At 33.3% G+C, this 17,613-nt stretch overlaps 1 protein-coding gene across 1 annotated transcript in view; it reads left to right on the forward strand.

The window, feature by feature from the left end:
- Positions 1 to 5,106: 5,106 nt before the first annotated feature.
- Positions 5,107 to 17,613, forward strand: part of ZC3H13 (zinc finger CCCH-type containing 13) — a gene marked incomplete at its 3' end in the record, with an annotated part of 73,259 nt that continues 60,752 nt past the window's right edge. The window contains exons 1-2 of the mRNA XM_084234889.1: positions 5,107 to 5,195; positions 8,169 to 8,280. Of these exons, the coding sequence (XP_084091015.1) occupies positions 8,206 to 8,280 (75 nt within the window). The 5' untranslated portion in view covers positions 5,107 to 5,195; positions 8,169 to 8,205. The remainder of the gene's footprint in view (positions 5,196 to 8,168; positions 8,281 to 17,613) is intronic.

A 17,613-nucleotide genomic window follows, 5' to 3' on the forward strand; every position in this document is an offset into this window, starting at 1 on the left:
CTCCATTTCGTATATAAAGTTGGAGCTATTTCCACAGATAATTTATAGTAGTTGAAAATTAGTAGCAGCTGAAACTAATTGGTGTTGATCCCTGTCGTGCCTTTTTTTGGGGGGGGGGGGTGCAGTTTCATATGTTCTGCTCCTGTTCATTTCACTTTGCAGTAGTTGCCAGGGGGCGTGGGATAGTCTCAGTGCTTAGTTTTTGTGATGTTGTTTTTGTAGCATTGCTTTTCTGGGCAGTGCTGCAGTGTTAAGTTGTGTAGTCAACTTCTCTCAGTTCTATTTGGAATTCAGTTTGGAATTGTTTTAATTTATTTACATAAAAGCATCTACAAGGTTATTTATAAAGTTCTTTTTAAAAAATCTCACAGAATATGCATCAAATAAACTTGACGAATTATTTTTTCTTTTAAAAATGCAAAATATAAATATGATGAGAACTTATTTTTAATGACCTTTTTAAATTTTAGAACTTTAATGGATAGGGATTTATTCTGCTATCAGTTAGTACTTTCTTGTTCGTTCTAATTGCTTGTTTGACAGTTTCCTGATATGCTGCTGCTCATCCTCTTTAAGGTGGTTTATATGCCTTCACTCATTCTGCTGAAAATTGAGATCTCAGTATCATTATGGCTTGAAGTGAGGATAATAGAATTGACAAGGTTTTAGTAATAAAGCTTAAGAAAAAATTATTCAAAAAGAGGTCTCTGTATGTTTCTCCTTTCTCAGCCATGTTTATAGTGTGAAACTGAATATTTTGTGACATTTGTAAGTTTTGGGGGGAGCAGTTCACACATACTAATTTTTCTTGTTATGTCTTAATAAATTCTTTGTGACCTGTGTTTTTCTTTGTCAATTGAAAAATTGTAACAAAAACCACTATTTATTCTGCACATGGAGAGGAGAAATGGGAAAATAACTCAATAGATTTTTACCATTTCTGCCTTGGCAGTGATGGTATATGGGAAAAACATGGCAATGTGGATGAATATTCCTAAATCCAAGGAATATTTGAAAACAAAACTTGAAGAAACCCTTCAAAGTCTCTAAGATAGGGAAGGCTTTTGATATTTATGTGTTTATCTTAATGTGTATTGTTTCTAACTTTTCTCATATACCTTGAAACATTTCTTATTAAAAACTGTTAAGATGTTAATTGAAATTTTTTTTCCCCTCTCTCAACCAAATCCCCATTTCATAGGGTATTTAGCCTCTTTTGTGGACTCAGATTTGTAAATTGAAAATTCTAATTAAGTCACATTAATTGGTAACAATTTTAAATTAATTGCTATGTATGACAAATGTTTCTGGTGTATTGTGGATTATGTGTATATATTTAGACAAAGAGGATTTGAAATACTAGTATTCTTTGCAAGCACAAAATTTTATCTGCAAAATTCTAAGTGTTGGTAATATTTAGATAGCTTTTTTTTTTTAATTTAAAGATTTATTCATACAAGAACCGGGGTACAGGCCAGATGTGCAGGAGGGTGAGAGGGTTCACCAGAGACAGAGCGGGGTACAGAACAGGCAGATTGACTGTGCACTGAAGTACACTGACTGTATACAGAAGTACACTGCTGAGGGGAGCATTGGGCGAAGCAGGAAAGGTCTGCTGCCGGGTATGGGTTTCTCCCCTGCTGGCTGGATCAAACCTGCACTGCAGAGGCTTCGGACAGCTTCACAGTGGGGTGCTCAACCACCTGTGCCACCAGGGAGGCCCAACTTGTTAGTGAGTACTGATAGAAGTTCCTAGATGGATGACCACAATTCCTCTTGCTTTCAGTTATAAAACACCAATTATTGTTTTTCTGTTTTTTTGCTTCGTTGTATTTTAATTTTATCGGTGTCACCTATACCTGACATTCAAATTCAGTACATTTTAGGACAAGGTATGGCAGTGTTGAACTCTGAGGAAAGAGGAAAATACATCTTTACTTCATTGCTGTTTTTCCCTGAGTTGGATGAGTCAGCAGTAGCTAGAAACAAACTTCCCAGGATAATCATTTTATACTTGAACTCTGAGTGTACTTCTTGATGTCACATGTAAAAGCAGCCTTGTTTCTATGGGAAGGAACTTTTAGTGCTAGAATGGAAAGAGGGATGTAAGATTGAAGCATTAGGCCTCACTAGATTGTCTTTGATTTAGCAATCCAAACCCTTTGAAATCTTCAAAGCTTAGGAATCTAGGATTGGAGAGAAACTGTGAGGCCGTGCTTTCCAAAAGTAAGTTTTGAAGAGTGGAGTGCTGATCCAAGCAACAGATTATAGAACAAGAAGAGAAACATACCTGAAGCCCTTAGAAAGGCAAGAAAAAGATGATAGATGACCAGGATTTCATGTATAATACAAAATAGCGTATTGTGCTAATGTGAAAGCCTCTACCATTGATTTTTTTTTTTTTTTTTTTTGGAAGAGGTTGTGTTGGAGCAGGCATGTTGGGAATAGGAGTGGGGCCTGGGGAGGAAAGAACTAACCATTTCCATTGACAGTGAGGGGAAAATGTAAGTTTTGGGTTAATCTTGAAAAAGCATAGCGGGATTGTGCACCAATTTCCAGGTTACTGGATAACTAATAATCACAAATGAGTTTTTAGGACACGTTTGATTTTTTTTAAGATTTTTAATAAATACTTTAAAAATTAGTGAATAAGGATTATAATGTTCATCTGTTCTTTAATATTTCAATACATAGAGTGAAACTTTAAAAAACAGTTTTTTGTTCTGTTTTATGATATCCAGTATATCTTACTGGATCCTGCTTGGATAAAAATGGTTAAAAAATTACTTCACCAGTTAAAGCTCTACATCATCTTGGACCCAGCTCCACTCACCTTGGCTTTCACTTCTTTATACTCAGTGAATCAAATGGATCTATGAAAATTTACCAACTTTTCCTCTGTAAATTCACATTTTGGCTGAGATTGAGCCAAGAAAAGTTAATAAAAGATTTATCTTAAAATACTAACCTCAGTACAGACTTGGCTGTATAGTTGTTTGCTTGGAAGGCAGTTGATACATAAGTGATTCTATATCACAGGAAATTCTTGTTCATAAATGTGACACTCAACCCTGATTTTTAAAAATTTGTAACTATTTTAAAGCTATTTTCTAACTTCTTTTGGAATCACTAAAATTTAATTGCTGGCAAAATGGAGATTGCATTTTATGTGGGAAAAAAGAATACACAGTTTTCTAATTTAAAACTACCATATTGTTTTTTTATTACTATTTTTTATTTTTTACATCCTTGTTCATTTTTGAACAATATTTGCTTCCCACCCCCCAGGTGTAGTCTCCATAGAATTTCCTTCACCAGTGCAGCCATACACCATCACCACAGTCCCCTGTGCTCCTCCCTCCCTCCCTCTGATCCCTCTCCCTCTTCCTCCCCTGCAGGATGTCTCTGATTTGTTTTGTTGTGTAAAACTACCATATTGTGTCTTTTCACATTTCCCCCATATTTCGTTGTCTCAATATGTTTGTCAAATATTCTTATCCCTTGGGTCTTTTTAAATAGGAACAATGATATAAGGGAAAAAAATTTAATAATAAACAAAAATGGGACCTGAAAAGTAGTATCTAACTGAACTAAACATTGTTTATAATTTTTTTTTTTTTAGTTTTGCTTTGGTGTTACCATGATTTTATTTCAAGTGATTTGTCTTTCCTTTGAAAACACATTAAAGAGCAATTACGAGCTTTATAGAGACCAGTTCTATACCAATTGGACTTTTATTTCAGCTGCCACAGTTCTTTCTAGAACTTTTGAAAACTAGTGAAATTTCAAGTAATGTTTAAGTTGATAAATTATGATATTCTTAGTTATTTTTTCTTTTTAGAGTAGTGTACTCTAGGTCTAGAATTTAATGTTGTAAAATACATATTTCAACTTTTTGTTACTAATGGTAAAAATATCTTATAACCTGTTCATTACTTTTGTAATGAATTGTTGAAACTTCTGAATATAGGTTGTAGAAGCACCTTGAATTTTTCTAGTTCTTTTTATTTTGAGAGAAAGTCATTTTAACAACTTTTAGATTTTTCTTATATTGTTGGAAATTAAATATTCTCGGACTGTTCTTTTTTGACCTCTGTAAGACAAAATATTTAAATAGTATTAATCTTTCTCCTGAGTTAGTTTTTGAAACATAACTAATATTTTCATTTAAACTGTATAAAACATCATTTTTATCAATATAAATCTCATCTGATTTTATTTTCCCATTTTATTTGATATAACTATTTTTTTTAAGATTTATTTATTTTTATACAAGAGCTGGGGTACAGGCCAGAGGTGCGGGAGGGTGAGAGGATTCATCAGAGACAGAACAGGGAGCAGAACAGGCAGACGACTGAAATGCACCGCTGAGGGGAGCAGTGGGTGCCACAGGAGAGGTCTGCCACGCCATGTGGGAATCTTACTGGCTGGCCGGGAATGGAACCCACGCTGCTGAGGCTGTGGACAGCTTCACAGCGCTGCCCTCAACCCTCTGCGCCACAGGGGAGGTCCTGATGTAACTTTCTTTTCCAGTTAACCAGTTGATGGAGAGTGATAGGGCAACTTTCCTTAAAAGATAGTTACTAAGGGCCTCCCCTGGTGGCGCAGAGGTTGAGCGCTGGGCCCGCAGCCTCTGCAGTGCCGGTTCGTTCCCCGGCTGCCGGGGAGGGTCCCACAGAAAAAAGAAAAAGAAAAAAAAAGAGAACTTAGAAATTAAATAATTCCTATAAAAAAATACTAAAATTTTGAAACAATTTTTATAAGGAACTTAGAAACTGAACATTGATTATATGTTATCTGAGGTCTAATGTATTCTGAAAACTGAGTAGAATCGTATTCACTTTGTAGAAGACTAAAATTCTAGCCAACAGATTTCAGATTTGTTATAATTCACTAATAGTGTGCGTCTTCTGTTTTCCTGTGAACTCTCCTATGCTTTTTTTTTCACTGTAAAGGAAAATCCTCTATAATTTTATAATGTTATTTGCAGTTTTAACTCATAAGTTATGGGCTTATTTATTTAAAACTGAAGGATTTTACAGTCTTGCCTCTCTTTTTTTTGGTTGAAGTAGTACAAAATGTCAAAAATTAGAAGGAAAGTCACAGTGGAAAATACCAAGACCATATCTGATAGCACATCCCGAAGACCCAGTGTATTTGAAAGGCTTGGACCCAGCACTGGCAGTACAACAGAGGTGAGTTGTCATTAGTACAGCCACAGGGGCTCTCTAACAATCCTATTCTTGAAATACTGATTTGTATAAAGGTTTTGTATTGGATGAGTATTGGTTCAGTAAGTTTTAAAAAAATCCTTCATTAAAATGAAAAGAGTGATAGGGTTTATGGGCTTTTCATTTTCTGTTATGATGCTTTTATTCCTTGGGTAGCAATATATTTCAGGTTAGCTGGAATTTTGATAGTGTTTGTTTAAATTTTGTCCCACTAGTATCTTTTTTCCAGAAATAAATATGAAATTTACTTAGTAATATCTGTCTCTTAGACTCAGTGCCGTAACTGGCTGAAGACTGGCAACTGTCTGTATGGAAACACTTGTAGATTCGTGCATGGCCCTTCACCCCGTGGTAAAGGTTATAGCAGCAGTTATAGAAGGTAAATTGAGAACTTTGAATTGTTTGTACACTTTTAGAAGATGACTTCTGTAATTTAGTATATGTGTGTGAAATAACCATATATTTGGTCAGATTTCTATTTTGGTAGTAGTATCACTAGTCACAGATCAACAAGATCTTCTCAGTTACTGATTTCAAAGTTAATTAAACAATTGCCTTAAAATTAACTTATTTGCTCAATATTTGCTTGATCTGATAATAGGTCTTTTTTGTAGTATATGTGGCTTTTTTCCTAGTTATGTATTAAATTGCTATATGAGACAGCAAAATTTTATGAATTTATATTTAGTGAGTATGATTCTCAACTCTTAAAATATTCAGATTTAGATAGGATATAATTTCAGCTCTTTTCAGATATTGTAAATTCAAATCGTAATGACAAAAAACAATCTAATGCTGTATAGGTGAAAAGCATTTGCCAAATCCCTTATCAAAATGTATTCATGTAAATGAAAGTAAGTGTTTATATAGGACAAGTGTGCTATTGTCTAGAATAATGTTTTGCCTTTAATGAAGACAAAGATAAACTTTCCCAGTAAAGACCTTTCATTTTTCTTCATGGTATTTTTGTTATGGTATTTAAATATACAGACATAAAGACTGTCATTAACATAGTTTAAACTTGTTTGATAAATAAGTCATTTACCTAGTCCTAAAATTTAGTGTGCTGATTGCTTTGACTAAGGCAGTATAAAAACTGAACATTAGTGTTTGAAGATATTTTTTAAATTGAATTTTTTGTGTATATATAGATTTTACTAGAATTTAATATATAGATTTTATATAGATAATATAATATAAAATATATAGATTTTTAATTTAATATATAGATTTTAGTAGAATTTAAAATTTGAGCTAACATTAACTATTTAAATATTGTACATTTTAATTTTCTTGTGATGCTGAATACTCTTTTGTTTGTATTTAGATTGTCATTTGTCCCTTTTGCTAATGTGGGAACATTAATCTTTATTTGTTCAGGGGAAACTATTTCACTGTTTTGTTTAGATTGCTACTTTTAATACGTGCTTTAATTGATCTCTGAAATTTATTATTAACTGACTAAGAATTTTATATGGGAGATAGTTTTGAGGAAAGTAGGCAGAAAATTTGTCTAAACTGGAAAAAAGTATCATCGCTAGACTTAGAATGAAGATGTTTGCTGTAATTTTGCTATTTTGTGTATGTTTTTCCATTTGATAGTTTCTTTTGTATTTGTATATTTTTCCCTTTATCAGTAGGGGAGAAAAATATAATTTGTAATGTGATTCAAAGATGGAAAGAAAAACAATGTATTTCAAAAATGCTTATTTAGTTACAAGACTTTTAAATCATTTATAGAGCATTTATTGTACATAAAGCACGCTGCAAGGTACTGTTAAGGTAGAGTAGAAACAAATTCATAAACTATTTTATTACATAAAAGAAACTAGGACACATAAGATTTACATGTACTTAATTAAAATTAAAGAATGTACGGGTTCTTAATAAGTTCCATTTTCAAGTCCAACATTGACTGTTAAAACATTTAATATAAATCTATAAAATTACACACAAACTTTAATGAGATCCTTTAAAGTGAATTAACTGAAATTATTTCTTCACTAACTATGGATTGTATTGATGACTGCTAAATTGACAGAATTGATTTGTTGCTCAGCTATTGAAATACAATTAAATATTTGTCTGATTTATTTTTATCTTTTAAAGAGAATATATAGCACTTTTTTGGTGGCCAAAAAAAATAAACTGCTCCTGAACTTTTATTGCCCTGGGTCTAGAGTATTCTTTAAAGGCACAGTGTAGTCCATCTCTGCTTTGTTTTTACTCATTTAGTAAAGGTGTGAAAATTATTGAATTGTCATTTTTTAAATTTCTAGTATAAATTATGAATGAAGCCTTGCAGTATTTAATTTAATTATGTGTTTTCTTTAAAAAAAAATTCCACAACTGAATATAAAATAACTGTCCAGACTATTGCTCAGAATCCTTGAACTATTTTCTATTCTGAAATAATTTCAATTTTAAGAAAATTTTAGGAATTTCAGAAATTCTTCAGAAGCATAAAACATTTTCTCAGTTGTTGAAGTTGCATCCAACTACATGTATATATATAGATGAAAACATTGTTACTTTTAGATTAATTTTGGGATATTGTGGTTTAAAACTGTCTTCCTGCTTTCACATTTCAAATATAACTAATATATTTATCTGATCAATAGGAAAACAGATTAAGCAGTTAATTCCAAATATGTTTTTTTCAACTCACATATATCAATAATTTCATATTCATATCACTGGTACTTGCCAGCCTATGGAATTTTGATGTGTATATTTTGATTGGTATTGATGGAAAACTTCTGAGTGCTCATATTTTATACATTAATATTTAAACTGAAACAAATTAATTCTTTGAACTTAGGGGCCATAGACAGTTAAAAAATTATATTATAAATTTATAAATTTATGTCTTTGTATCCCTATAAAATGTTATATAAATACAGATTTTTTGTTTGTTTGTTTTTGTTTTGGTTAAAGGTCACCAGAACGACCTACAGGGGATCTCAGAGAAAGAATGAAGAACAAGCGCCAAGATGTGGACACTGAGTCCCAGAAACGAAATACAGAGGACTCATCCTCACCTGTTAGGGTAGGCATGAATTTCCCAAAACAAAGTTAAATTTCAGTAGTGATTTGTTATTTACATTCCATTTTAAATATCTTGTGTGTTAAATATAGGTTAAGTGTGTGATAATGTATTTCAGTGTTCAGTGTGGATAATGGAACTTATCTTTCAAAAAACTCATAATTCTCTAAGTGTTTCAGTTCTTGTAGTTAAGATGAAGGGAATTGGTTGACAGATCTTAAGCTGAATTTCATAGTGTTTCTGTACTTTGAGCACTATGAGTATCTTAAATGAATTCTTAAGTTTTCAGAAATCACATAGCTATGATGTCATGCCTGCTTCCAAGAAAGTTTGAAATAGCTTACAGTAGAGAACATTTATAAATTAAATCAATGAAAGCAAGGCATGGTGGTGACAGAAACTGAACTAAAAGCTCAGATAAAGAGAAAAACACATGACCACAAAATTTAGTGGTAATTTTCCTAACTTATGAAGACAAAAGATAAACACAATTTGTGATGTAGTTTGTTGAATTAAAAAAAAAGCATAGCTGTTTGTCAGGAATAGAAATCTTCCCTGGAAATTATTTTTCCAAAAAATTTGTTATACTCTTGTGTTTGTAACAGATTTATTTGTAAATAACTCACATACTATAAAAGTGACATACTTAAAGTGTACCCTATGTTTTTTTCAAATATTCAGAGTCCTATACCCATTACCACAATCAATTTTAGAATATTAATCCATAAAGAAACCCCATACCCTTTATTAGTCATCCTTCTATTACTCCAGATTTGACTGTTTCAGCCACTCATAAATGTAGTTTTTTTGTTATGAGCTTCTTTTTCTTAGCATAGTGTTTTCAAGGTTCATGAAAGATTATAAGATGTATTATTGTTTAATTCCTTGTCTTTGCTGAATAATATTCCATTGTATTAATATACCACATATTGTAATCCATTCATCATTGATGAACATTTGGGTTGTTTCCATCTTTTGGTTCTTATGAATGATACCTCTGTGAGAATTCACATACAAGTTTTTTTGTATGTGTGGACATGTTTTCATTTCTTTGCGTGAAACTGCTGAGTCATATGAAAACTGTTCTTTAACCTTTCTGTGGCACTGTTAGTATGTTTTCCAACACAACTGCGCCATTTTACTTTCTAGCAGTGTGTGAGGTTTTAAATTCTTCACATTTTTGTCAATATATTTTTTAAAGATTTATGCATACAAGAATTGGGGTACAGGCCAGAGGTGTGGGTGGTAAGAGGATCCACCAGAGACAGAGTGGAGAACAGAAAAGGCAGATTGACTGAAATACACTGCTGAGGGAAGCAGTGAGCGAGTCAGGAGAGGTCTGCTGCACCATGTGGGTTGCTCCCTGGCCAGCCGGGGATCAAACTCGTGCTGCAGTGGCTGCGGTGAGCTTCATAGGTTGCATCTTAACCCCTTGCGCCACCAGGGAGGCCCTCAATATTTGTTAATACCTAACTTTTTTTTTTTTTTTAAAGATTTACTGGTTTATACATGAAAGAGCTGGGGTGCAGGCCAGAGGTGTGGGGGATAGGGGGGAGGTGAGAGGATTCATCAGAGACAGTGGGAACAGAACAGGCAGATTGACTGAAATACACTGCTGAGGGGAGCAGCGGGTGAGACGAGAGAGGTCTGCTGCGCCATGTGGGGCACCTCCCTGGCCAGGGATCAAACTCGTGCTGCAGTGGCTGTGGATGGCCACATAGTGCTGACACTTAACACCTTGCGCCACCAGGGAAGCCCTACCTAACTTTTTGATTATAGTCATAGTGGGTATGAAGTGGTAATCTTGTAGTGTTAACTTGCATTTCCCTGCTAACTAATGATGTCACACTACTTTTCATATGTTTATTGATGATTTGTATATGTTTTTGGAAAACTGTCTATTCCGATCCTTTGCCCACTTTTTTGATTGCTGTTTTTTGTTGATGATGTATAAAAATTCTCTGTTATTTGGATGCAGGTTCCTTATCATATATATAATTTGCAAAAATTTTTCTCCACTCTGTGGGTTGTCTCTTTGTGTTATTGATGAAACTCTTCTCTGCCATTTTACCTGAACTCTTATGAGTAAGTTATGAGGTTGTAGCCCTGACGTTCTCTAATGGATAGATTATAAGTCTATAGAGTATGATAGTATGTCACAGAGACATGTGTGTAATGCATAACGGAGTGAATTAACTGCCTAGCAAATCAGAGAGCACTTCACAGAGACAAAATTACTTTATACTGTTGAAAAAAATGGGATAAAGAAGGAGAGGGATGAAAGTCTAGGGGATGGAGGAGGAGTGGGGTAAAAGTCTAGAAAGAGGTGGGAGGGGGAACCACGATAACAATAAGGAGTTTTAAAGGAGTTGTGTTTGAGAAACTGAACCTTGTGCCTGAAGTATAGGAATTACAGCAGGTGGATAAAATGAAGAGGTAGATTAGGACAGGATGGCAAGTAAGAATGTGCCTGAGTCAGGGTTTGGCTTGAGAGTAAAGAGCCTTGTATTCGTAGAGTAAGTTCACTTACTCAATAAACAAAAAGCAAATCTCATGTGCAGCCTGTTTTTAAGACTCCCTGGTAGTCTTGGGTCTGCTCTGTCCAGTGAGAATGCTGGATATTTTTATGGTGAAAATATCTAGCAATAATGTTTTGTATATATTGGAATAAATAAAATAGCAGAGTTTTAATTTTACCTAACTTTTTTTCTTTTTAATGTGTCAACAGATCATCTAAAATATATGTGGCTTCATGTTTCTATTAAAAGGGCTATCTAGGTGATTCCAACCAAGCTGATTAGCACAATGGAACTGAATTTAACACAGTGAGAGGCTTATTTTAAGAAGAGTCAATAGAATTTGCTGACCAAAAGAATGAATGGAGGAGGAGGTGTTAAACCTAACTGTGGACTTTCCATGCCATTAACAAAGATGGAGAGGAGAGAGAAGTGGTTTTTGGCCCCTATGGTATACTAGGCTCATATCATTATGGACAGCTAATTTTTGGCCTTGTTTTCAGTACGTGTACTGACACTAATGACTACTTTAAATACTCATGAAATAATACTACATTTTTATAGTACTAGAAATTTTCAACCTATTGAGAGAATTTTTTGTTTCTTTTATAACAGATGCTTGTTATTTTATGTGATTTGAGCATAAAGATAAATGTGCTTTGAAATCAAAATTAAACCTCTGAATACATAAGGTCAGATAGGGGGATTATTCAAGTATTTGTTCATAATTGGGGCATGCATGCACGGTAGGGCAGTCCTTGTTTCTTAGGAACGATTTTGTGGCTGCATTCAAGAAAGAATCAAATAACTCATTAGTGTGGGAGGATATCTAGGATTTAGTGATATACTGAGAAACCCCTTTGCTCATCTAAAATATATCAGAGCAAATGTGTGGAGGTCTTTGAATGTTCTGATTCCCCCCATTTTTTAAATTGGGCTAAAAAATATAAAATTATCCACTTTAAACACAGTTGTACAGTTCAGTGACTTTAAGTACTTTAAAACTGCTTGTCTACAGTATTTTTTATCATCTTTGTTTTTAAAGGTCTTGACTTTTTCATTACTCTCTCATATTGGCAATTAAAACAATTGGAATATGTTTCAACTAATGCGTATATCATTTTTTACATTTTTCTTACCATTTTAATGACCTTTTCTGGTTCCTCTAAGTCATTTTCAAAGGTTTTTTTGAGACATTGAAATATTTTTAGTCCATTGTCCAGTATTTTTCCAAAGGATCATTTTCTTTATTTTGTACTGTTTCCTACCCTCCTCCTTAACTTCAAACAAAAAATTTATATAAACTTTCATTTATCCTTAATTTCAACTCTGAATCTATTTAAGAGACTACAATTTAAATTACTTTTTCAGATCTCAGCCTATAATTGAATCACAAGTTGGCTCACCAATTTCCATCTTATTTCAGATATCTTCTGGGCTACCATCTATTTGACTTTGGACATGACAGTAGTCTTTCCTGTTGTCAATGCTTGGTTCTCCGATATGTTAAACTGAAAACTAATTTCTTATTAAACTTCCTGTCTTTGGGAAGTGTATCTCCTAGGGTGTAAAGGTAATTATTGGTTTTGTTTCATAGTCTATTCTTGTCACTCTTAGATGCCCTCTGCCCACAAATATCCCCTACTTTGTTCCTTTTCTAAATCTATGTATTTCTGGGTAAATAAGGGAAGGGTAAACTAAAAGAAGAGATAGTACTATGTCTATTACAAAAAAGTGATCATGTGCAGCAAAGGATTTTAAGTCAGAATGCTTTAAGACTTTTACTGTTTTTTGACCTTGCTTTTAAACTATAAAATAAATATATGCACTAATATCACAAATTGTGAGAACCAAGTGAGGAAATAAATATATGTGCAATTTCTTTTTAAAGACTTTACATTTAAAATAAGAGCAGTTAGATACTCACCAAATAAAAAAATTAGGAGCCAAATCTCTATAGAGTTGTAGAACAAAATGAATATTGCTTATTTCAAAGGAAAAAGTGTAGAAGGATAAGACTATAAATGGAGATAAAATATATATTGCCTAGTAGGACTTTGATAATGAATGTATAGTATAGGAATAATTGCAGTGATTTTTAAACATAAATTTTCATTTTATATTTTAAAATTACCATGCTTTTAACCTAGTATAATCTGCAAATGTATTTTTTGATGAAAGGAATTGCTCTAGTTGTTAAATCTTGTTATAAAATAATCATATATTCTTTTCATGAATTCTGTTAGGACTTCAGAAAGAAAAGGTGCAGTAGGCATGACTTATTTCTTCTTTGATTTCTGGAACCTTAGCTGAAATACTGAAATTTTAAAGATGGAATCATTAGATTTGTTCACTCACATGTCTGGCTACTGATACTGGAAATTGGCTGGAGGCCTCAGTTTTCTTCCCCAAGTGGTATGCATGGGTAGTGCAGGATTTCGTTCTCACAGCCGTACAGCCTGATTTTATTTTATTTTATTTTTTGGTGGGGGAAGTTTAGAGAGAGAAGACAGTAAGGGTGTTAGATGTGCGTGTTCTTGCTAGGGTGTCATTTCTTTTAGACCTCTCTGCTGACAGGACAAAGATATATATATATATATATATATGTATGTATGTATGTATGTATGTTAACTGCTATATAATATAAATTTAAATATTTCTAATAATTATTTGTACTTATATTTAAGTTAAATAGGAGTTCTTATGTTGCTTCCAACATTCATTCAGTACCACTTTTTTTTCCCTCAAATGCCACTTCCTTATCTTTAGGGAATGCTTAAGAATAGATCTTGAGAGCATCTTAAAAATTAACTTTATTATGATATAATTTACAAAAATTAAATGACCCATTTTAATTGTACCACTTGAGTCTTAATAAATGCACATAACCTATATAGTCCCTGTCACATCAAGATACAGTGTTTCCATTAGCCTAGAACATACATTGTGGGGACTTGTAGTTAGTCCCCACCCAAACCCAGCTCCTAGCACCCTCTGATTGTCTCTGCAACAGAATCAGAAAATATATACACTAGTATTAGTTTCAGTTTTTTTAGCATAATGGTTTTAGGATTCAGCCATGTTGTGACTCCTGTCAGTTCCTTTTATTGATGACTGCTGTTTTGTTATATGGCTGTAAAAAATTTGTTTACCCATTCCCCAGTTGACAGACATTAGGATTGCTTATAGTTTGGCTCTTACGAATAACACTGCAGTGAACACTTGTGTACAAATCTTTGCATGGACATGCTTTTTGTGGATAAGTACTTTGCAGTAGAATTGCTGGGTGATATGTTTACTTTTAACTATAAGAAACTGCTAAACCATTTTCTAGAGTGGTTGTTCCATTTTACATTTCCATCTATAGTGTAAGTTTCAGTTTCTCTGCATTCTTGCTAGCTCTTATTCTTTTTCATTTTAGTCATTCTAGTGGATATATGCTGATTTTAATTTACATTTCTTGATGATTAGTGATGTTGAACATCTTGTCACATATTTACTGTGAATGTTTACAAAACTGGGCTTTTTGTCTTATTCCAGATTTGTGATTTTTTTTTATGTGTTCTGAATACCAGTCCTTTGTGAGATATATGTATTGCAAATATTATTTTCTCAGTGTGAGATTTCCCTTTTCATTGTGGTTTCTTTCAAAATATTTTAATTTTGATGATGTTATGTGTTGCTTTGACATAATCTCAGTAGTTTTTGATAGTCTTTTTGTTTCTATTAATAATGTTCCCAGCTCATTGTGTGTATTTGATGGTCTCCACTTGGAATCAGGTGTTTTCCCCTACCCCCAGTTTCTTCACTTGGAGTTTATTACCTCTATATTAGTCAATTGCTTTTAGGATTTTTTATTGGGCATGCTTAGGAAATTCATTTGTATCTGATCTTTAAAAGCATACAAACATGAGTTCAAATATTTCAGATTTAGAATTGCAGGACTTTTTTTATTTCATAGTTGTATCACTTCTCAGACTGACAGTTTTTTTCTTGTTGATGTTACTCATTTGCATTATCTTATGTTTAATAGTTCCAGAATAATAAACAGTAGTATTACTAAAAACATGTTACTGCGGTTGTGATTACTGAGAACAATTTGAGATTTTCTTTGTTGTACTTAGGCTAACTCAGATTTCTCATTCTGTTTATCAGGACTATATAATCAAATAACTGTGTTTTAAGTAACTTGAAATAGTTCTCTGTGTGGTTAAACAACACAATTGTTACATGGTTAGGTTGATTGATTTCATTTTGATATGTTTTAGGGGGGTTTTATATCTATTTGTTTAATATCTATATAAGTGTATATAGACATAGTTGACACTTGAACAACGTGAGGGTTAGGGTGCCAACCCTGTGCGGAGTTGGAAAATACATGCATAACTTTTGGCTTCCCCAAAATTTAACTATTAATAGCCTGCTGTTGACTGGACGCCTTACCAGTACCCTAAACAGTTGATAAACACTTTTTTTTTTAATCGTATATACTGTATTCTTACAGTCAGGTAAACAGAAAAGAAAATGTTATGAAAATCATAAATGTATTTTTATAAAGGTCTTCGTCCTCATCTTCACGTTGAGTAGAAAGAGGAGGAAGAGGAAGGTTTGAAAAATCTGCATATACGTGGATCTACGCAGTTCAAAGGTGTGTTGTTCAAGAGTCAATTGTATATACACACACACACACATATGTGGTTTTTGTGTGTGTGTGTATACATACAAATTAATATTTATGTAGTGGTATTTTTCTTAGGTAAAAGGTAGCACATTGTAAACATTTTTCTTTATTTTGCTCTTTTGCTGAACACTGTATCCACAAGACCAGTAAGAACAATATGCAGAGATATTTTTTATGCCTTCTTATATTTACATAGTACTTCATTATATGAATGTACATACATCATTTGGTCAGTCTTTTGTCAAGCATTTAGGTTATTTCCATCTTATTACTGCATATAGAACTACAATTAATAGCTTTGTGCATTAAAAAAATTTTTTAGTGTATCTTAGGGCTAAACAAATTTGTATAATGTAATTGTTGTCAAAGGTAAATGTCTGTGTAACTACTAAATGATAAATGATAATCTTTTAAGAGTCATCCCATTTGCATTGTTGCTGGCAACATATGACAGTTCCTAGTTCTCTGCATCATTCAAATGTAACTTTTTCTTAAAATCAGCGAACCTACATTGACACATCTCTTGGTGTTGTACACTGTGCAATTGGGCAAATGTACAATGACATGTGTCCACCATTATAGTATTATATGGAATAATTTCACTGCCTTAAAAATCCTTTCTACCTATTCATCTTTTCCTTTCCCCTATCTGCTGGTAACCACTGGCTTCTTTTAATGTGGCCACTTTTGCTTTTTCCAGAATGTCATTGAGTTAGAATTATACTATGTAGCCTTTTTAGGTTCACTTATTTCACTTAGTAATATGCATTTAAGATTCTGCCATGCTTGTTTACAGCCTGATAGCTCTTTTTTTTTTTAAAGATTTATTAATGCATATAAGAGCTGGGGTACAGGCCAGAGATGCAGGGGGGAGTGGGGGGAGGGCAATGAGAGGATTCACCAGAGATAGAGTGGGGAACAGAACAGGCTGATTGACTGAAGTACACTGCTGAGGGGAGCACCTGGTGAGTCAGGAAAGGTCTGCTGCACCATGTGGGTTGCTCCCTCCCTGGCCTGGGATCCAACTGCAGAGCCTAGTGTGGTGCTTAACCCTTTGCGCCACCAGGGAGGCCCGATGGCTCATTTTTTTTTTTTAATGCTTAATGATATTCCATTATCTGGATCTACCACTATTTGTTGAAGCACATCTAGGTTGCTTCCAAGTTTGGGCAGTTATGCATAAAACTGCTATAAATATCCATATGCAGTTTTATGTGTCGACATGTTTTCACCTCTTTTGGTTAACTATCAAGGGATGTGATTGTAGGATTGTATGGGATGAGTGTTTACTAAGACGAAACTGTCCTACAGAGTAACTACCATTTTGCATTCTGACCAGCAATGAAGGAGAGTTCCTGTTCTGAATCTTCACTAGCTTCTGAAATTAGTGTTCCAGATTTTGACTATTGTAATTGGTGTGTAGGAGTACCTCATTGTTACTTTAATATGCATTAAAGTAATATGTTAATCATGTTTCATATGCTTATTTGCCATCTGTACATCTTTGGTAAGATTTTGTTTAGAAATTTTGCCCATTTTATAATCAGGCTGCTGGTTTTTCTATCATTGAATTTAAGAGTTCTTTGTGTATTTTAGGTAAGTCTTTTATCAGATGTGTCTTTTGCAGATATTTTTCCCCAGACTTGGCTTGTCTTCTCATTCTCTGGACAATATCATTCATAGAGTAGTAGTTCATAATTTTAATGAAGTCCGCTTTATCATGGCTGTGCCTTTGATATTTTTCCTAAAAAGCTATACCCATGGTCATTTGGATATTTTATCTTAATCTCTTGCAAATTTTTTAGTTTTGAATTTTATACTTAGGCCTGTGATCTGTTTTGAATTGATTTTTATGAAGAGTCTAAGGTTTGTGTCTAGATTCTGTTTTTGGTTTGTTTGTTTTTTTACATTTGGATGTTCGTTCATTTTAGGACCATTTGTTGAAAAGTCCTCTGTCAAAGGTTAGTTGACTCCATTTGTGTGGATCTTTTCTTGGGTACTTTATTATTTATCTGTTAGTTCTTTCACTGTACTTATTACTGTAGTTTTGTTAGTAAATTTTGAATTTGTGTAGTGCCAGGCCTCCAAATTTGTACTTAATGCTTTGATATTATCTTAGCTATTCTGGGTTTTTTTGCC

Source organism: Talpa europaea, assembly GCF_964194135.1.
Source record: "Talpa europaea genome assembly, chromosome: 6".
NCBI lineage: Eukaryota > Metazoa > Chordata > Mammalia > Eulipotyphla > Talpidae > Talpa > Talpa europaea.